This window comes from Oncorhynchus kisutch, linkage group LG3 (genome assembly GCF_002021735.2).
Source record: "Oncorhynchus kisutch isolate 150728-3 linkage group LG3, Okis_V2, whole genome shotgun sequence".
Taxonomy (NCBI): Eukaryota; Metazoa; Chordata; class Actinopteri; order Salmoniformes; family Salmonidae; genus Oncorhynchus; species Oncorhynchus kisutch.
This window is the reverse complement of record NC_034176.2, coordinates 12723153-12745889: the sequence shown is the minus strand read 5'-3', so window position 1 is coordinate 12745889 and position 22737 is coordinate 12723153. Positions and strand designations below refer to the sequence as shown.

The window sequence follows — 22737 nt, the reverse complement described above, 5'->3', positions numbered from 1 at the left end:
TGTATGGCATTGAAGCTTGTTTGGAGGTTAGATAGCACAGTGTCCAAAGACGGGCCGAAAGTATATAGAATGGTGTCGTCTGCGTAGAGGTGGATCAGGGAATCGCCCGCAGCAAGAGCAACATCATTGATATACACAGAGAAAAGAGTCGGCCCGAGAATTGAACCCTGTGGCACCCCCATAGAGACTGCCAGAGGACCAGACAGCATGCCCTCCGATTTGACGCACTGAACTCTGTCTGCAAAGTAATTGGTGAACCAGGCAAGGCAGTCATCCGAAAAACCGAGGCTCCTGAGTCTGCCGATAAGAATATGGTGATTGACAGAGTCGAAAGCCTTGGTGGTTCATGACTATTATGATTTCCCATTGAAGGCAATTCAGTTGCAGTAATTCCATTAAGGATTTTTTGGGGTACTTCTGTTACCAATTTTGTAACTGAATTACAAGTTTGAATCACTTAATTCATAAACAAAGTTGATATCAGTAAAATCACTGTAACTAATATGATAGGTCTACCATTACTTGTTAATTCTGTGAACTTCTGTGAACATTATCCTTCCTCCTCATGAGGGAGAGAAATTAGGAAATATCTTAAAGATATATGGGTTGTTGGTAATTGTAAATTACAAGACAGAAGGCAATATTGACGAGACAGAAGGCAATATTTACGGAAGGTAAAGAATTTGTCAAAAACGAAATATAAGTGTTGATATTAGTTGGCGGTGGTCTTTACGTCAACATTGTGTTTTGATGTATTTCTGATACCTTTAAGAATGTGCTTTCCTAGACCCTTTCCATCTGTTTATCAAAGCCTTTTCTTCTGCCACATTTTGAAGATGAAGAAAGGTTGAAATTTGATACCCAAGTTGATGTGCACCTAGGAACTTCATGTGTTGTGTTCATGGGTCCTTTTTGATAGAAATACACTCAAGTATTTTGGACCTTTGCAACTTGGTCAGTTCGACACGTCCCCATGTATGTCAGGGGTGTGGAACTGGTAGCATGGAAGTCAAACACAGGAGAGCAGAACTTGGTCAGTTCGACACATCCCCATGTATGTCAGGGGTGTGGAACTGGTAGCATGGAAGTCAAACGCAGGAGAGCAGAACTTGGTCAGTTCGACACATCCCCATGTATGTCAGGGGTGTGGAACTGGTAGCATGGAAGTCAAACGCAGGAGAGCAGAACTTGGTCAGTTCGACACGTCCCCATGTATGTCAGGGGTGTGTAACTGGTAGCATGGAAGTCAAACGCAGGAGAGCAGAACTTGGTCAGTTCGACACATCCCCATGTATGTCAGGGGTGTGTAACTGGTAGCATGGAAGTCAAACGCAGGAGAGCAGAACTTGGTCAGTTCGACACATCCCCATGTATGTCAGGGCTGCGGAACTGGTAGCATGGAAGTCAAACGCGGGAGAGCAGAACTTGGTCAGTTCGACACATCCCCATGTATGTCAGGGGTGTGTAACTGGTAGCATGGAAGTCAAACGCAGGAGAGCAGAACTTGGTCAGTTCGACACATCCCCATGTATGTCAGGGGTGTGTAACTGGTAGCATGGAAGTCAAACGCAGGAGAGCAGAACTTGGTCAGTTCGACACATACCCATGTATGTCAGGGCTGCGGAACTGGTAGCATGGAAGTCAAACGCGGGAGAGCAGAACTTGGTAAATAGCCGGAGCCGTTTAATGTACATAAGTACCGGCATACAAAAATAACAAAACACATGGGCATGAAACCTGTATCGCCCCAGTTACATAAAACACACGTACTTACAATAAACAATTCCCGACAAGGACATGGGGGAAACAGAGGGAACATATACAACATATAATTAGGGAATTGAAACCAGATGAAACCAATTGAAACCAGGTGAGACAAAACAAATGGAACATGAAAAATAGATTGATGGTGGCTAGAAAACCGGTGACGTTGACCGCCGAACACCGCCTGAACACGGAGAGGAACCGACTTCGGGAGAAGTCGTGACAATGTATCTGTACTCCCTTTCCTACTCTGACTGTGTTTACACAGGAAGCCCTATTTCAAAAAAAAATATCTATAATTGTTCATTTGACCAATAGCCTCTTTTGCCAATAATTGTGCCAGAGATAAGAATTGGAATGGGTTTTAGACAGGCCCATCTAACCTAGTGATTCAGTAGGTTGACTGATGACCTGAACAGTAAACGGTCAAACCAACAGGGGGTTTCTCTCCTCATGTGAAAGAATCCAATTCAATAATGCTGGTTGGTTAATGTTTAATGTGCTAAAGTTACACAGTGGACAGTGGAGACTCTCCCTTTATCTTCTTAGCTGCCATCCCTTCATCCCCTACCAATGTATCCATAGCAGTGACTGGCCAACCCTGCTCTTGAAGGGCTCCAGTGTATGCAGGATTTTGTTTCGACCCCACACTAAAACACCTGATTCATAATATTGAAGACTATATCAATCATAGTCTTCGACCTCTAGATCATGTGGAGTTTAATCAGGTGAGGAACAAAGACCAGGATTGGCCAGCTCTGGCTAGTCTGTAGCTAATAGCCACTACCTATTGACTGGCCGACTGGCCGTGTGTTCCACCCTGCTGATTACAGACAGGAAATGTCCCATATTACTCTACACATCCGCTCAGGAACACAGAGCACGCCGGGCATTGTGAACGCAGCCCAATATCCCAGGCTGTTACGTAAGGTCCAGGGCAAGCTAGACTGGCACACTGAGGAATGTGTGTGTTATGTGATAAGATTCTCTCTCTTTCTCGGCCCATCTCACCTTGGGACATGGTCATCATATTTTCCACATGTTCTCCTATTTGATCAAATATGGTGAACATAGACGTAGGTACATTATAATAGAATTGTTCTGTAATGTAAAAGAAGCAACTGATTAGTTCTGATGCTACAATTCTAGAATAGTTCTTGGCTCTGTGTATGTGACCTTTTCCATCAAAAGAGTCTACAGATTTCACTGCCTCGAAGTCCTAGAATCACATGAATCCATGATCTAAAGATGTGCCCTAATGCCTGAATGGGCAATGGAGTGACCTCACAAACCTCCCGCTAGCATTGGAACTCTTCTCAGCAGAAAGAAGCCTTGAGAGACGAGAACAGGGGTTCTCTCCTGCCTCTGAGAGCACAGAGGATTCTTTCCCTTGTGTTTTAACATTCTAATGTTGTTTTACTACTGTGGTTTTGAAGTTTTGACAAGTGACTTACATACAGGATTTTGCCCAACCTGCTGCTGCAGAGTTCCACATGTCAGATAGAGTTTCTGGGGGGACTGCTAGGTGGTACCGGGAGGTTTAACCTCTGAACCAGTCACAGGCTGTTTTCATAAACACTCAACACCCTCCCTCCAGTGCATTCTAATCCACTATTTATCTTTCCACCTCCCCCCACCAGAACAATACATCTACTTTCTTACTGTACATAGCCTAACCCAGTGTCTGAGGAAGATTAGCTGGGTAATTTAAACTTCAGGCTGAAGGCTTTTCTTGGGGAAATGACCTGGTGAGCTACTGCTCCTGTGCTCTGTGGTGGTGGTGGGGGGAGGCTTAGTACAGTTGATTTGTTTTCAGATTTTACTTTCTCCTTGTCTTGTAAACCCTAGAGTATAACATTCACTTGAGCAAATATGTGTTTGTGTGAAAGAGTAAGGTGAGGATGACATGGGAGTGTGTGGGGGCGTGCACATGTGTTTTTATTTTGTAGTGTTTGTGAACACCAGAGGAATAAATGTGTGTAAGAAGGTCGTGGGAGTTGTGCGCGAGATGACCCCAGTTTCCTGTGAGGGGCTTCGCTTGTAGTTATTGCGGTCTCTCCCACGCCACATGGAAGGACACACACACCAGATGCACTGGCACATCATCTGTAATTCACTGGAACGCCTGAACCCGCTACAGGACGCGCGCAAATGAGACAGGAGACAGAAAATTATGGTGGGATCGGCCCGGATTTGGGAGCAGTTTTCTTGATTTCAGCCATCTCCATTTCGTTACTGTTTTGAAGAACACAGAAGACAAAACCCCAGAAGTTTCTCAGAGGAAAATGAGAGGAACATTTGGCAGAAAGTGGACTCTAGAACGTTTAGCTTTGGGATTTTCTCAATTTCAGGACTCCGAAGTTCCACTGGTGAAGAGGAACACCTAGAAATAACTATAACTGTGCAAGTTAGAGAGCCAGCGCTTCAAGAGTTGAAGACTGGGCACCAACATTTGGCTGCGTGAACTGAGAAAACACTGGAAAGTTATACTGTTAATAAATTCACTGATGCTTGGAAAACACAATTTTTCTCATAAACATATACGCCTGACATCTTTAATAGGCTACTACTTGGAAATACACTTCGATTGCAAACCCAAATTGTAGACTATTTATTGGGCTACAACTTGGAAATACACTTCCCATCGATTGCAAGCCCTATATTGTAGAATAGTTTCAACTGATAGTTTTCACAATTTCATTAATGATACTAGCTATTTTTGGGGGTTATATTTAAATTGGAGAATTCCATACATTAGCCTGTTTTCCGTTTGAGGACGCCTCTTTTTAAATTGACAGGGTTTTCCTGAATAGTCCATAATACATTATTAAATAAGCAATGGAAAGGTTTATGTCATACGGGACTTGTATTGTCAAATATGCATTTTAATTGACCATCCCAAAAGCCCCGGTGTCCGACATTATGCATATAGTTCCCTCTCGTCCGTGAATATACAGAAACGAACGATGTCCACTCTTAAAATATGAATAATTCAGATAATTTTCTCATCTTATTCGTTGTCACCGTTGCCTTACGATAGCGAGGTTTTCAGGGGTTAGTCTTTCATTTGCTGTTAGGTTGGGCATATTTTTTTCTTGTTTTATCTAAGTGTGGTAATGCGCCATCTGACACGGTTTTAATATCACTTGTTATCAAGTGTCTGAAAAGAACAAAGCTATCCCCCTCGCCACTTCCTTTTTTTCAGATGCCCCTTTAATTGTTTGGTATTTCGTATTTGTTTATTTTAAAGGGAGTGGAGTCTCTTTCTTTCTTTATTTTCTCCCACTTTGTGTTTAATGCTCCGTTTCGAGAGGCGCGTTGTACGGGTTAATTTAGCGCGAGTTCCCCCGGCTCCTGTAGCGATTATTGCGCACAGTGGGGTTGCTGTGCTGTTCGTTCCCGCGGAGGCGATGCCCTTTTGCGGAGAGGTCTTGTCACAGTGGACAGACGGCACCCTCACAATCAGGACGCAAGGACACAAAGAGAATAATTGCATTAAAAAGGACCATTCTTTCCGCAACTGCCCAGGAGGGGTGTTGACTGTGGGTGTTTGAGAGGCCCTTTGTTGCTTGAAAAGAAGTAGCCAAGAATATGCACTGTGGACTAGCTGTATGTTTTATGAACAGTGTTACTGTATACTGTTAGGGCGCTCGCACACGTCTCTCTACCTCTTTGGTTCGCGGAAAAGTCAGTGCTGTGCAGTTTTAACAGAGAAACTGGTTTGAATAGTTCGAAAAACAACAAGTTTATGGCGTATGCTCTTTGCGCATTGGATTTGGAGACCGCTGCGCGCCTCCAGTACTTTATCTAACAGTACATTCTCGAAATTAGTCTTTTCTCTAAATCTTCATGTTACTTCATTTGCCACCATAAGCGTTCGTAAAAAAAAAAATCCTTGGGAATTTGAGTTCTCAGCTCCCTTAAACGCCTCACATTTGTAACAAATTCATTTTAAAAGGGGGGCGTGGAAGTGAAAACCTTCAATCATAGGCTACCTCAATTTGTGGATATTTCTTCGAGGGATGCCAATGGACAGATACGCTGACATGGAGGACAAACTGCGCATTTTGGAGGACCTGAACATGATGTACATTCGCCAGATTGCCCTGAGTTTACAGGTAATTAACGTAGATCGTCCCCAAAGGTTGACTGCACTTTTATGGAAGCTATCACTGTCACATCTGATTCCCAGCGCCTCTCACTGGAGCTGATGGCCTAGCTCTTCTTTCACCTGCTAGTCGATGTGCGGTGTTGTCATGTCATATCTTTGCCTTCTCTCCCAAGTCAAGCAGGGCGTTTCAGTGAAGTTCTATTTTGAAGTGTAGGTGTACAAATCATAGGGTGGCAATAGACAGGGAGAGCGAGTAAGCTGTGGTCTATCTCAGACCGTATCTGATGTGGCAGGGACCAGCGTGTACAGGCGCTCACTTCCGACTTTCCACTGAACTGTGTACATACAGTAGACTACATGAGCCAGTTTACTGAGTGAGTTCCCAGCTCCGCTGCTTTTACATATTAAGAGTTAGGAGGGGCTAGCTGAAGAATGTCCCTGACCAAGGTGTCATGCTTACTCTGGTGTGGTGTCCAGAAGTTTTCAGTGAGAGAGAACAGAAAACACCACAAGTCATGGACAGTTACTTACTCTCTAACCCAGCGTACTAACACTCTATCTGCAGCTGCATGCTGTATGTGTGGGACTCACAAGTCCCCAATGGGGTAAACGTGGGTGCGTGTGACAGGGAAAGAGAGATGGAAAGGAAGAGAGGCCTAATGATGCAATACGTATCAATTGCCAAGTGAAATAGGACTGTACTGGTTCTTATGTAGTCAGTGTTATATCGTTGATGTGAACATTATACATAACAATTTAGTCATTTTGGGACTAAGCTGAGCATTACAGTCCACCTCACAGAGATCAAATCAAATCAAATGTTATTTGTCACATACACATGGTTAGCAGATGTTAGTGCGAGTGTAGCGAAATGCTTGTGCTTCTAGTTCCGACAATGCAGTAATAACCAACAAGTAATCTAGCTAACAATTCCAAAACTACTACCTTATAGAGACACAAGTGTAAGGGGATAAAGAATATGTACATAAAGATAAATTAATGAGTGATGGTACAGAGCGGCATAGGCAAGATACAGTAGATGGTATTGAGTACAGTATATACATATGAGATGAGTATGTAAACAAAGGGGCATAGTTAAAGTGGCTAGTGATACATGTATTACATAAGGATGCAGTAGATGATATAGAGTACAGTATATACGTATACATATGAGATGAATAATGTAGGGTATGTAAACATTGTGTCTGTTCTTTGATGAGCAGAGTGTCTGAACTAAAGGGGCATTGAATATTTCTGCACTAGAAGGTTAAAATAACACTCTGAAATTGTGAAAATGATGATAATGCCCTTTTTGTGTATGAGCTGTTTGAAAAGATGGCAGAAATGTCTGCCTGTTCAGGTGGGGTGGAGTTTTTAGCCCAGATCATGACATCACAATCTGATCTGATTTATAATAGACCAATGACCATTCATCTGGGTAAGAGAGAGGGCTCTAGACCATCCTATCAGCCAATCAGGGCTGTTTATGTAAATATATTCTGATTTATTTCTCCCACACAATCAGACAGCATTTCAATGGCCAAAAGATCCTCGGGGAACTAAATTATTACAATTATATTTTGGAGTTATTTTCATTAAATAAACACACACAGTGATTTATTAGACATACAGTGATGATTTAAAAATAACATTAAAACACTGCATGGAGGCTTTAATCTGAGGAGAGAGGCAGGAGACACATGGCCATTGGAAATCATACAGGGAATATCAAAAGGAAATTCTAATGTAACATTTTTGGATGCTTGGCTTCTCTATTGTGAAACTATGTTAGCTCTGCAGCTGTTGTGTGTTAGGAGCGTGTCATCTACTGGTTTTACCTTGGGACCTTGAACCAGGTTTTCTGTCATCCAATATTCGCACGGTGATTTTTAGTTTTTAGTTGTTGAAATCTGGAAAACTATGTTTCATTCTATATTGATGGTAAATGTACCAATTATATGACAACAGTCCCTTCTTTTTTTATTGTCAATAATTCAATTTTGCCCATAATGTTAAGCTCACTGGTTTGAGACCACAAAATCATCCACATCCGTTAATTAGCACTGCTAATAACTCTATATTTTAAATACTAGTATAGAGGTTAAATTATTTAAAAATATAGGTTCATTATCATTTTTACACACTTTCTACCTGGTTTTAGTTGTTTAAGTTCAGACTGGAGTATTTTATTGTATTCAAACCCATTGAAGGTCGTGACCCACCATCTAAGTGACAATGGGAGTGTTAGCCTCTGCAACTGTGGGACCTGAAGGGTGCTGTGCTGAAGGGTGCAGTAGTATCACCATGGCACAGGTTGGCATCTCACCTCCACTACTCATGGAGCTGTGTCTTAGTTCATCTGGCCCAAACAGAAAGCCAGTTGGTCCATTTGGGTATACGATGGACAACATTACTTTTTAATAGAACAGTGGGTGTCTAATGGGCACACGCATACACACAAACACACACTTGTTCTTCTATCCTCTTAGGGACCTAAAGTTTATTTCCATTCAAAATCCTATTTTCCCTAAATGTAACCCTAATTCTAACCCTAAACCTAACCCCTAAAATGAAAATAGCCTTTGTCTTCATGGAGACGTGGGAAATGTTCCCTCATTTTACTATCCCTGTGGGGACATTTGGGGGTTTCAGGTCCCCATGAGGATAGAAGAACAATACCACACACGGACACCCCCACCCAGATGGGTCTCCTTTGTGTCCAGAAGAGAATTTACAACACCGGCTTTGCCCCTGACGTTCCCTGCCTCCCCGTTGAATCCTCAATCCCTCAGCCATTACAGAATCATCACGGATGCTCTCACGAGTTGTACCCTTTCATCCCAGTCACCAGATGTCAATCAGTCTCAAACCACTCATTTATACTCTATGAAAGAGCTTCCTTTGAGCCACTGACTTGTTTACTTCACAAACAAACTGGAAAAAGCCAGTCAGTCTACATGCTGAATCTGTGTTCTATGCTGGCAGAAAGCAGTGGCAGATACACTCTCAACAAAGAGATCCCAACTGGGTTGTCAGTGTAGGATCTCAGTAAACAGGCTTGTGTTTCTCTTCAGTGTCCTCAATGGTTTCCCTGTCTGGGTGGGTTGCTGGAATCGATTATATATATGTGGTAGAACTGTGCGACCCACTACAACTCCATGCTGAGTTCTCCGTGTGCTGCAGCGTGGCCTCCATAAGCTGTAGCAGACCATCATTTGCCCTAAAGGTTGGTAGTTTAGAAGAGTCCTGTGGATGACTAAAAACAGTAAACTTCCCCCTTGTTGCTGTCTGGGAGGCTTGTATCTGTCCAAGGTGCAAACATGAGTTCTCAGCTTAGTTCCTGGAGTTCTACTGGTAAGACATTGGTCATCGGTGGGCAGCTGTCCTGAGCTGCTGTGCTTACATAGAACAAGAGAACACACCCAGAGGGTCAGAGCCAGCATTCCAGACCTTTACATAATCAGAGTATGTCAATGCTCCGGCTCACAGCAAGTTATGGTTTGTTTTTAGTCATCCAGGTAGACATTACCCTCCTTACAACATCCCTGTTTGTTCAGGTTTTAAAGGGTAGATAGCATGAGTTTTTACTCACCAAAGTAACAATGTAGTGTGGTCAAAGACTTAGTAACTTAGTTGTAGTCAACATATTTTTGGATATCTTCGGAACTACCCACAATGCACTATTGTAAATGTCATGTGGAGAACTGGTGCTACCTAGCTAGCTCCAGCTGGCTAATGTTAGCTACTAGCCATGCTAGTATGTAATTACATTCAAGCCCAAGTGTTGGTATTGGTGAACTACTATGTACATCCATGAAGATGAAACAATATAAATTAATTCAACAAAGTGCATCTCCTCTTCTCCCGTGCATTTGGTAGTCAAGCGAGGTGAGTTGTTTTAGTTTTTTTTAAAAGCTAAATATGCCAAGGAGGTTTGTTGTTGATGGTTGCAGTAATAATACCCACAAGGATGAGGTAACTCTTCTCTCTATCTGCTGGATTTGTTGTTGTTCTGAATGTGCTAGACTAGTTGGTGTTCTCTGGCTTACTACTTGGCTATCTAGGCTAGTTAGCTGGCTAGCTAATACTGATGGGGGAAAATTGATAGTTCCATATTGGGATGTTCTTTTTGACGATATTTTGTATCATTTTGACAATATCGCAATATGTTTGCGCTAGTTGGCTGTACCTGCACAAAAACTCCAGTATTTTTCCTTCACAGTTTGTTCTCTTTTTTTTAACAGGGAGCCAATTTCTTTTCAGCGCTTTTATTTCTATGACTGATCTCAACTTGTTTTCTCATGGCTCTCTCTTGTGCCTCTGCAGCAGACATATGGTGAGCAATATGTTTGGAACACAATAAAATCCTTGTATCGAATTGCAATAGAAATAGAATCATGGGAATCTCAATAAATATCATATTGGCACCAAAGTATCATGATAATATTGTATTGTGAGGTCCCTGGCAAAATAACTAGCTACAGCTGGCTGGCTAAGATATAACTGCATATACCGGTAACATTATTTGATAACTGGTTAGGTGGTAGGTTTGGGCTGTAACCAGATTTTCCTATCCGCGTACCCTCATACCATCCTTCTCTCACACTGGGATTTACGGTATTACCGGCTTAGTACACAAGGGGGCACCAACAACGCCCATTGGGCGTCTATTACCAGTATATACGAATTGCAAAGACAGGCAATCCAGCTCAAAGTTACACATATATACAGTGAACAAAAATATAAACGCAACATGCAACAATTTCAAAGATTTTACTGAGTTACAGTTAATATAAGGAAATCAGTCAATTGAAATAATTTCATTAGGCCCTAATCAATACATTTCACATTAATGGGAAATATGCGTCTGTTGGTCACGGATACCTTAAAGGTAGGGACATGGATCAGAAAACCAGTCAGTATCTGGTGTGCCCATTGCCTCATACATTGTGACACTCTTTGCATAGAGTTGACCAGGCTGTTAATTGAGGCCTGTGGAATGTTGTCCCACTCCTTTTCAATGGCTGTTCAAAGTTGCTGGATATTGGTGAGAACTGGAACACGCTGTCGTACACATAGATCCAGAGCATCCCAAACATGCTCAATCTGTGACATGTCTGGTGAGTATGCAGGCCATGGAAGAACTGGGGCATTTTCAGCTTCCAGGAATTGTGTACAGATTGTTGCGACATTATTATGCTGAAACATGAGGTGATAGCGGCGGATGAATGCCATGACAATGGTCCTCAGGATTTCGTCGCATTCAAATTGACATTGATATATTTTTTTAACTGAACCTTTATTTAATTAGGCAAGTCAGTTAAGAAATACATTTATATTTACAGCGACGGCCGACAAAATGCAATTGTGTTCGTTGTCCGTAGCTTATGCCTGCCCATACCATAACCCCACCGCCACCATGGGGCACCCTGTTCACAACGTTGGCATCAGCAAACCGCTCGCCCACACGATTCCATACACGTTGTCTGCCATCTGCCCGGTACAGTTGAAACTGGTATTCATCCGTGAAGAGCACACTTCTCCAGCATACCAGTGGCCATCGAAGGTGAGCATTTTCCAACTAAAGACCTTTACGACACCGAACTGCTGTTATGTCAAGACCCTGGTGAGGACGACGAGCACACAGATGAGCTTCCTTGAGACCGTTTCTGACAGTTTGTGCAAAAATTATTCAGTTGTGCAAATCCACAGTTTCATCAGCTGTCCTGGTTGCTGGTCTCAGACGATCCCGCAGGTGAAGAAGCCGGATGTGGAGGTCCTGGGCTGGCATGGTTATACGTGGTTGTGAGGCTGATTTTGGACATATGCAAAATTCTCAAAATTGATGTTGGATTCAGCTTACGGTAGAGAAATTAACATTCAATTCTCTGGCAACAGCTTTGTTGGACTTTCATCATTTCTGGGACCTTTTATTTCGGCTCATGAAACATGGGACTAACACTTTACATATGTTGTTTTTATATTTTTGTTCAATATACATTTTAAGTTATTTCTGTTGAAGTTTACATTATAGGGAATCGGCTAGCTTGCCGGATCCTTCATATAATGTCACACCCCGCAAAACATTTTCTGGCATGACTTGGCATTCTTTGGAATTCTGATCAGTTTCATGTAATAACTTGAAAAATAGGTGTAATTTTGCATCAGGACTTTTGATGCGTATACTAATGCAAATCCATATGTTGCATGAGGTTACGTTTATGTTACCTACCCTTTTAACAAGTCCCTTTTTAAAATAGGAATCACCACATCCTTGGCTCCTCTGAGCTGTGATTCCTGTTTTTCATGGCTCTCTCGCTCACCTCAGTTATGACGCTCCTAAGGGCCACAGTAAAACACCTAGTCAGTGACAACGCTGTGAAGCCCTTTTGTCTACGGAATGCAGGAATTCCCAGCCCACTGCTGGCTGATGGGAACAGGAAACAGCCCAGTGAAACAAATGGTTCCCAATAGAGGGGTCAGCATGATGCCTGTACACACACACACACACACACACACACACACACACACACTGTAGATCATTGACAGATATAGTGGAGATGCCTGAGTGACTGCATTAGTGAGTGTGCTTTCCAGGGCTCTGTCCTCCAAGTCACTGGCCAGTCCCATGCCCCCCCTCTCCTTTTACTGGGGGTCACAGGCAGAGGGGAGGGCCCTAAATGGCTATAATTAGCCTGTGGCCCAGAGTGCTGTCTAAGGTCAAATACACTATATGATAGGTCACCCTTACACTTTTCTTAAATAATTCTCAATTTCTTCTAAAGTTGAAATAAAAAATAAAAAAACATTTGATCTCCACACCTTATTGGATTTTCAACATTTTTTATTTTTTATTTTTCAGTTAAGAACAAATTCTTATTTTCAATGACAGCCTAGGAACAGTGGGTTAACTGCCTGTTCAGGGGCAGAACGACAGATTTGTACCATGTCAGCTCAGGGGTATGAACTTGTAACCTTCTGGTTACTAGTCTAAAACTCTAACCACTAGGCTACCCTGCCACCCCAGAAGAATAAATAGTATTTTTGCAAACTTAAGTTTAGAAATGTAATTCAGAAAATAAATACAATTAACATGGACAACATTATTGGCACCCTGAAACTAGTACTTGTTTGCACAGCTGTTGGCCAAGATGACTCCTGACAAATGCTTCTTGTAGCTTCCTGCACCTTTCTACTGGCAATTGGGCACAATTTTCAGCAAACTGCTCTAATTCTTTCACGTTTGAGGGGTGCCCTCCACCAACTGCTGTTTTCAGCTCTCGCCATAGGTAATGGATGTGTTTTCAGCTCTCGCCATAGATAATGGATGTGTTTTCAGCTCTCGCCATAGGTAATGGATGTGTTTTCAGCTCTCGCCATAGGTAATGGATGTGTTTTCAGCTCTCGCCATAGGTAATGGATGTGTTTTCAGATCTTGCCATAGGTAATGGATGTGTTTTCAGCTCTCGCCATAGGTAATGGATGTGTTTTCAGCTCCCGCCATAGGTAATGGATGTGTTTTCAGATTTCGACTCTTTGCCAGCCCTTCCAGAATAGTCCAGCGTTTCTTCTTGAACCGTTCCTGGGTGCTTGTTGATGTGTGTTTGGGGTTGTTGTTCTGCTGGAAGACCCACAACCTTCAATAGAGACATAGTTTTTGGACACTGGGTTGAACATTGGACTCCAAATCACCTTTTATAATCTGCTGATTTCATGATGCGTTACTCACATTCAAGGCCCCCAGTACCAGAGGCAGCAACGCAACCCCACAGCATTATCAAACCTCCCCATGTTTGACTGTAGGGAGGGTGTTCTTTTCATTGAAGAACCTTACTACTCTGTTCTGATCTTTTTTGAAAACATACTGTACCACATTGTGTGTGTGTGTGTGTGTGTGTGCGCCAGGGTCTGTAATGACTCCTCTAGCACTGAGATGCAGTGCCTTAGACCACAGTGCCACTCGGGAGCCCCGAGCATCCCCTCCTCTACCCTCAGTTCCTCTCCCATCTCCTCCACTTCCTTCTGTTTCTCTTCCATCTTCTCCTCCTCCTCCGTTCCTCTCCCATCTCCTCCTCCCCCGTTTCTCTCCCATCTCCTCCCCTCCCGTTCGGTCTCCTCCCATCTCCTCCTCCCCCGTTCCTCTCCCATCTCCTCCCCTCCCGTTCGGTCTCCTCCCATCTCCTCCCCTCCCGTTCGGTCTCCTCCCATCTCCTCCTCCTCCGTTCCTCTCCCATCTCCTCCTCCCCCATTCCTCTCCCATCTCCTCCCCTCCGCCAGTATCACCGCCTGGTATGGCAACTGCACCGCCCTCAACCGTAAGGCTCTCCAGAGGGTAGTGAGGTCTGCACAACGCATCACCGGGGGCAAACTACCTGCCCTCCAGGACACCTACACCACCCGATGCTACAGGAAGGCCATAAAGATCATCAAGGACATCAACCACCCGAGCCACTGCCTGTTCACCCCGCTGTCATCCAGAAGGCGAGGTCAGTACAGGTGCATCAAAGCTGGGACCGAGAGACTGAAAAACAGCTTCTATCTCAAGGCCATCAGACTGTTAAACAGCCACCACTAACATTGAGTGGCTGCTGCCAACACACTGTCAATGACACTGACTCAACTCCAGCCACTTTAATAATGGGAATTGATGGGAAATGATGTAAATATATCACTAGCCACTTTAAACAATGCTACCTTATATAATGTTACTTACCCTACATTATTCATCTCATATGCATACGTATATACTGGACTCTATATCATCGACTGCATCCTTATATAATACATGTATCACTAGCCACTTTAACTATGCCACTTTGTTTACATACTCATCTCATATGTTATACTGTACTCGATATCATCTACTGTATCTTGCCTATGCTGCTCTGTACCAGCACTCATTCATATATCCTTATGTACATATTCCTTATCCCCTTACACTGTGTATAAGACAGTAGTAAATTTTTTGGGGAATTGTTAGTTAGATTACTTGTTCGTTATTACTGCATTGTCGGAACTAGAAGCACAAGCATTTCGCTACACTCGCATTAACATCTGCTAACCATGTGTATGTGACAAATAAAATTTGATTTGATTTGATCTCCTCCCCTCCCGTTCGGTCTCCTCCCATCTCCCCCCTCCTGTTCGATCTCCTCCTCCTCCGTTCCTCTCCCATCTCCTCCTCCTCCGTTCCTCTCCCATCTCCTCCTCCTCCGTTCCTCTCCCATCTCCTCCTCCTCCGTTCCTCTCCCATCTCCTCCTCCCCCCGTTCCTCTCCCATCTCCTCCCCTCCCGTTCGGTCCCCTCCCATGTCCTCCTCCGTTCCTCTCCCATCTCGTCCTCCTCCGTTCCTCTCCCATCTCCTCCTCCTCCGTTCCTCTCCCATCTCCCATCTCCTCCTCCTCCGTTCCTCTCCCATCCCCTCCTCCCCCGTTCCTCTCCCATCTCCTCCCCTCCCGTTTGGTCCTCTCCCATGTCCTCCTCCGTTCCTCTCCCATCTCCTCCTCCTCTGTTCCTCTCCCATCTCCTCCCCCCGGTTCGGTCTCCTCCCATCTCCTCCTCCTCCATTCCTCTCCCATCTCCTCCCCCCCGCTCGGTCCCCTCCCATGTCCTCCTCCGTTCCTCTCCTATCTCCTCGCCTCTGTACCTCTCCCCTTGTTATTCCACTGGATGCTGCCTCTGTTTGCCGAGATATTAGAAAGATCACAGATCAGCTGCTCAGGGACAGAGAGGATTAGTTGACCCAACAAGTAACCCCAGTAACACCCAGCCAGCCCTACCCAGGCTGAGCAACACAACAATGGCATGGAGCAGCTTCTCCCTGTCTTATCCGCTGTGATGATACACTGACCACTGTTGTGTGCAACAAAAACAATGAAAAGTAGGTTACACACAATAGTCCATTGTAGGTGGAATACCCTGTACTATTAAAGGGATACTTTTGTTTCCTTGACCTTGTCACAATGGTATGGAGTCACCACAGGAACACTGTGGTGTTACTTACATGGTTAATTTTGATATGTGGTGTATTGGTGGGCCGTGATTAATAAACATGTTCCATAATGTAGACTAACAAGACCGATATGAAGGCTGTCCCTGCTGGTCCTGGTATGCTGAGTACTAGGCCATCATGTATTTAGGAGGTCAACTCTGTTTTTGTTGATTTATTGGTTGTTTACTTGGTTTAAGACCCAGAAGAGTAAAAGTGATGGTGTACGCTCAAAGCTACTACAAAGGTCCATCCACCCATTCATTCCTCCATTCATCCAACCATGCACCCATCCATCCATTAATTAATTCACGTCCAGTCAGCAGGGAGATCCAGGGTCTCCTCTCCCAGTGTTGGTTCAGCTGTCAGGTTGTGGAAGTAGCTTAACTGATCCCAGATCTGCCTTCCGCACAGAAGGTGTGCTAAGCCATCCCAGATAAGCCTTTGGTGTAGCTGGATATATAATGTGTGTCTGTGTGCGTGCGGGTGTGTGTTAGTGCGGTTGTCAGATTGTGTGTGTGTGTGTGTTAGTGAGGTTGTGTGTGTGTGTGTGTGTGTGTGAGTGCGGTTGTGTGTGTGTGAGTGCGATTGTGTGTGTGTGTTAGTGCGGGTGCGAGTGTGTGTGTGAGTGTGTGTTAGTGCGGTTGTAGGCTTGTGCGTGTGAGTGCGGTTGTGTGTGTGTGTGTGGTTGTGTGTGTGTTAGTGTGGTTGCGTGTGTGTTAGTGCGGTTGTGTTTGTGTGGTTGTGTGTGTGTGTGTGTGTGTGTTAGTGCGGTTGTAGGGTTGTGTGTGTGTGTGTGTGTGTTAGTGCTGTTGTAGGGGTGTGCGTGTGAGTGCGGTTGTGTGCGTGTGTGTGTGTTGTGCGGTTGTGTGTGTTTGTGCAGTTGTATGCGGCTGTGTGTGTGTGTTAGTGCGGTTGAAGGGTTGTGTGTGTTAGTGCAGTTGTGTGTGTGTTTGTGCAGTTGTATGCGGCTGTGTGTGTGTGTGTGTGTGTGTGTTAGTGCGGTTGAAGGGTTGTGTGTGTTAGTGCGGTTGTGTGTGTTTGTGCAGTTGTATGCGGCTGTGTGTGTGTGTGTGTTAGTGCGGTTGAAGGGTTGTGTGTGTTAGTGCAGTTGTGTGAGTGCGGTTGTGTGTGTGTGCGGGTGTGTGTTAGTGCGATAGGGTTGTGTGTGTGTTAGTGCGGTTGTGTGCGGGTGTGTGTTAGTGCAATAGGGTTGTGTATGTGTGAGAGAGTGCAGTTGTGTTAGTGCGGTTCTGGGTGTGTTAGTACGGTTGTGGGTGTGAGTGCGGTTGTGGGTGTGATTGCGGTTGTGGGTGTGAGTACGGTTGTGAGTGTGATTGTGTGTGAGAGTGCGGTTGTGTCTGTGGGTGTTAGTGCGGTTGTGTGTGTGTGTGTGTGGGAGGGTGTTAGTGCGGTTATGTGTGTGGGTGTTCATGCGGGTGTGTGTTAGTGCGGGTGTGTGTGTTAGCGCGGGTGTTAGTGCGGTTGTGGGTGGTTGTAGGGTTGTGTGTGTTAGTGCAGTTGTAGGGTTGTGTGCGGGTGTGTTTGTGCGGTTGTGTTTTTATTTTATTTTAATCTTTATTTGTGCGGTTGTGTTTGTGTTTGTGCGGTTGTGTTAGTGCGGTTGTGTTTGTATGTTAGTGTGGTTGTGTGTGTTAGAGAGCGGTTGTAGGGTTGTGTCTATACAGAATCCTGTTGTTATGGTGAGGGCCACTACATGTGTGTATTTTGATCTCTCTGGGTTCTATCATAATGGGACTCTGTCTGTCTTTGCAACTGTGCCCTGCATGGCTGTCGCACCGCAGTTGTGCCCTGCAGTTGTGGAGAGGGAGTGGGCATGGGGATAGGCAGTAGAGAAAGGGGACATTGTGTATGGTCACCCACGCCCCCGCTGGCCCCAGCTTGGGTCCTGGTGTGGTTAGGACTAGGAGCACGCCTGCCCTAGTCTCAGGAACCAGTGAAATGCCTTGACTTGAGCCAGCTTCCTTTTGAAAGACACCAGTCAGCCAGGAGGGTGCAGGAGGAGACAGACAGCCAGCCAAGCAACAGCCTAGCAACAGCCCCCTCCCCCCAGCCCTCACTTTCTCTGCTTTCTCCCTGCTGCCCACTCTGTCCTTTCACTCTAACATCCTACACTGTCCTCCCATGCACTCTCTCTAACATCATGTTTAACTCCCTCTGTTCTCATTCACACTCTGTTTTACCTCTCTGTTTTACCACTCTGTTTTACCACTCTCTACCTTGTCTTCTCTCTCTCTCTTCCTTCTATCCTTCTCTACTCAGCTAACACAGCTCACTCAGACGTAGCACTCTGGCATGATAAGATGGATTGCAATACAGAGCCAGAACAAATCTCAGCTTGATTCATGTTGTCTCTGAGTAGAAAGTAGTCAAAAAACCACTGTGTAAATTGTTAACAACCTTTCCCAAGAGAAGAAATGAAAAACACAAGTCCTAAAAACTTCTGAAGATACTCTGGAGTTGCAGCTGGCTGTGTGTGCTGTTTTTACAGATGTCGGCTGTCTTTTCATGTAAATTGTCTGTGAAAAAGCGTTTCTTGATAGTGTATTTATTTGTGCTTATAAACTTTTGTTTTAATTTGTCCATGTTGATGTAATGTACATCTGTGGTTATTATTTTTGTGTACTTTTGAGATTACAGTATTTGTACATGAATATAAATGTGTGTGTGTCTATTGTTTACAAGACAATTGTCAAGGAGTGTTGTGATTCTGTTCTATGTGAGTATTAGTGTATTTTTACAGAATCCATGTACATTTATCTGCGTCTGTGGGGATTGATACGTGTCGTGTGTGTGTGTGTGTGTGTATTAGCCTGTCCATTTCAGTTATTGTATATGTGTATATAGTTATGGTTGGCACTCTGTCTTTAAGAAGCCAGTGTTAGGACAGGAAGGTGGAGTCTCATTTATAAGTGCTTCTCTCTCTCTCTCTCTCTCTCTCTCTCTCTCGCTCTTCCTTCCTTCCTTCCTTCCCTCCCTCCCCCGGGACCAAATAAACAAACACTTATCACCATCAAAACAAACAAGTCACTGCTGGATATTCCCCTGAAGTGGGTAGCGCAGACATCCTTGTGACTCAGAGAATTATGTTGCTGGGACAGATTGCCGAGGTGTGTGTGTAGTGCAAGCATGTGTCAGGCTGTGAAATTGAATCACGCCTCACCACAGGAGTGTGTGTGTATGTGCAGGATGCCTCTGCAGGACTACACATGGTCTCTCCTAGCAAGAGTTGAAGGCCGCTGTAGTTCTGAGTCTGGGCAGGAGAGAAACACTGTCAATGTTCTTAAATTACTCTAAACTCTACCAGTCGCTTTGAGCTCAAGTGGCCCAATTCTATGGCTTTCATTATTTTGCTTCTGCAAGACAGTTTATTAGGTTCATGGAAATGGATCGCTCTTACAGACAGTGAGTCACGTGGCTATATACAGTGAGGGGGGAAAGTATTTGAACCCCTGCTGATTTTGGACGTTTTTGCCCACTGACAAAGAAATGATCCGTCTATAATTTTAATGGTAGGTTTATTTGAACAGTGAGAGACAGAATAACAACAACAAAGATTAATGAGGGAAATAAGTATTTGACCCCCTCTCAATCAGAAAGATTTCTGGCTCCCAGGTGTCTTTTATAGAGGTAACGAGCTGAGATTAGGAGCACTCTCTTAAAGGGACTGTTCCTAATCTCAGTTTGTTACCTGTATAAAAGACACCTGTCCACAGAAGCAATCAATCAATCAGATTCCAAACTCTCCACCATGACCAAGACCAAATAGCTCTCCAAGGATGTCAGGGACAAGATTGTAGACCTACACAAGGCTGGAATGGGCTACAAGACCATCGCCAAGCAGCTTGGTGAGAAGGTGACAACATTTGGTGCGATCATTCACAAATGGAAGAAACACAAAAGAACTGTCAATCTCCCTCGGCCTGGAGCTCCATGCAAGATCTCACCTCGTGGAGTTGCAATGATCATGAGAACGGTGAGGAATCAGCCCAGAACTACACGGGAGGATCTTGTCAATGATCTCAAGGCAGCTGGGACCATAGTCACCAAGAAAACAATTGGTAACACACTACGCCGTGAAGGACTGAAATCCTGCAGCGCCTGCAAGGTCCCCCTGCTCAAGAAAGCACATATACATGCCCGTCTGAAGTTTGCCAATGAACATCTGAATGATTGAGGACAACTGGGTGAAAGTGTTGTGGTCAGATGAGACCAAAATGGAGCTCTTTGACATCAACTCAACTCACCGTGTTTGTAGGAGGAGGAATGCTGCCTATGACACCAAGAACACTATCCCCACCGTCAAACATGGAGGTGGAAACATTATGCTTTGGGGATGTTTTTCTGCTAAGGGAACAGGACAACTTCACCGCATCAAAGGGACGATGGACGGGGCCATGTACCGTCAAATCTTGGGTGAGAACCTCCTTCCCTCAGCCAGGGCATTGAAAATGGGTCATGGATGGGTATTCCAGCATGACAATGACCCAAAACACAAGGCCAAGGCAACAAAGGAGTGGCTCAAGAAGAAGCACATTAAAGTCCTGGAGTGGCTTAGCCAGTTCCAGACCTTAATCCCATAGAAAATCTGTGGAGGGAGCTGAAGGTTCGAGTTGCCAAACGTCAGCCTCGAAACCTTAATGACTTGGAGAAGATCTGCAAAGAGGAGTGGGACAAAATCCCTCCTGAGATGTGTGCAAACCTGGTGGCCAACTACAAGAAACGTCTGACCTCTGTGATTGCCAACAAGGGTTTTGCCACCAAGTACTAAGTCATGTTTTGCAGAGGGGCCTCATTAAAATGCAAATCAAGTTCTAACATTTTTGACATGTGTTTTTCTGTCTCTCACTGTTCAAATAAACCTACCATTAAAATGATAGACGGATCATTTCTTTGTCAGTGGGCAAACGTACAAAATCAGCAGGGGATCAAATACTTTTTTCCCTCACTGTATATGGCATTTTTCCTATTTTGTTGCCTAACAACCTGGAATTCAAATGGATTTTAGGGGGGGTTTGTATCATTTGATTTACACAACATGCCTACCACTTTGAAGATGCAAAATATTTTTTTATTGTGAAACAAATAATAAATAACAAAAACTGAAAACATGAGCGTGCATAAGTATTCACCCCCCCCCCCCCCCCCAAAGTCAATACTTTGTAGAGCCAACTTTGGCAACAATTACAGCTGCAAGTCTCTTGGGGTATGTCTCTATAAGCTTGGCACATCTAGCCATTGGGATTTTTGCCCATTTTTCAAGGCAAAACTGCTCCAGCTCCTTCAAGTTGGATGGGTTTTGCTGGTGTACAGCAATCTTTAAGTCATACTACAGATTCTCAATTGGGTTGAGGTCTGGGATTTGACTAGGCCATTCCAAGACATTTAAATGTTTCCCCTTAAACCACTCGAGTGTTGCTTTAGCAGAATGCCTAGGGTCATTGTCCTGCTGGAAGGTGAACCTCGGTCCCAGTCTCAAATCTCTGGAAGACTGAAACAGGTTTCCCTGTATTTAGCACCATCCATCATTCCTTCAATTCTGAACAGTTCCCAGTCACTGCCGATGGAAAAAGATCACTACAGCATGATGCTGCCACCACCATGCTTCACTGTGGGGATGGTATTCTCGGGGTGAAGGGAGGTGTTGGGTTTGCGCCAGACATAGCGTTTTTCTTGATGGCCAAAATGCTCAATTTTAGTCTCATCTGACCAGAGTACTTTCTTCCATATGTTGGGGAGTCTCCCGCGTGCCAACTTTTCAGTTTTTTATTTTTTCATTTCACTTCACCAATTTGGACTATTTTGTGTATGGCCATTGAAAAATCTATTTAAATTACAGGTTGTAATGCAACAAAATAGGAAAAATGCCAAGGGGGATGAATATTTTTGCAAGGCACTGTAAAGCAGCCAGACCGGCATCGAGGCATTCAGTTACTGTTTGAGTGAACGTTGGGCAAAACAAGTGACTTTGAGTGTGGTATGATCGTTGGTGCTGGTTGCACCGGATCCAGTATCTCAGAAACTGACGCAATCCTGCACTTTTCATGCACGACAGTGTCTAGGGTTGGCGGCAGTCCTGTGGGCAAAAACAGCTAGGCTAAGCAAGAAGATACTGAACTTGAATTAATTGGCGTGCAGATTCAGGGAGTTATCTCCAGATGCTTCTAATTTTAGATTTCGGTTTGGCTCTCAGCTAGATATCCTCTGTTGGGCTTATACATCTTCACATTTGCGGCAAAAAAATTGATTTATACACAGAGTATACCAAACATTAGGAACACCATCCTAATATTGAGTTGCACCCCCTCCTTTTCCCCAGAGAACAGCCTCAATTCGTCAGGGTATGGACTCTACATGGTGTCAGAACCATTCCACAGGGATGCTGGCCCATGTTGACTCAAATGCTACCCACAGTTGTGTCAAGTTGTCTGGATGTCCTTTGGTTGGTGGGCCATTCTTGATACACACAGGAAACTGTTGAGCATGAAAAACCCAGCAGCGTTGCAGTTCTTGACACAAATCGCTGCGCCTGGCACCTACTACCACACCCTGTTCAAAGGCATTTAAATATTTTGTCTATATATTCACATTTCTGAATGGCATACTAGCACAATCCATGTCTCAATTTGTCTTTCACCTAGATTCACCTGGTGAATGTTTTGTATACTCAGTGTATGCATGTTTCAACACAATTTCCCTAGGTCAAAGCAAATATAGTACGCTGCTCTTTGTGCCTCTCAAACTAAGCTATTGCAGTCTTAGGATACCTGGTAGTAAGGTTATACTGGAGGGTCTAACTGATGCCTGTTTATGGGTAGATACAGTTGAAGTCAGAAGTTTACATACACCTTAG

General features: G+C 44.2%; 1 protein-coding gene across 8 annotated transcripts in view; it reads left to right on the top strand.

Moving 5' to 3' along the window:
• Positions 1-22737, top strand: part of rtkna (rhotekin a) — a 109177-nt gene that overhangs the window by 38021 nt on the left and 48419 nt on the right. The window contains exon 1 of one of the 8 annotated variants that reach the window (XM_020467912.2): positions 4864-5882. The exons of 6 other annotated variants lie outside the window; for them this stretch is intronic. In XM_020467912.2, coding sequence (XP_020323501.1) covers positions 5787-5882 — 96 coding nt within the window. In that variant the 5' untranslated portion in view covers positions 4864-5786. Of the gene's footprint in view, positions 1-4863; positions 5883-22737 lie in introns of those variants that run through there. One more of the 8 variants, XM_020467906.2, reaches the window with a different exon arrangement.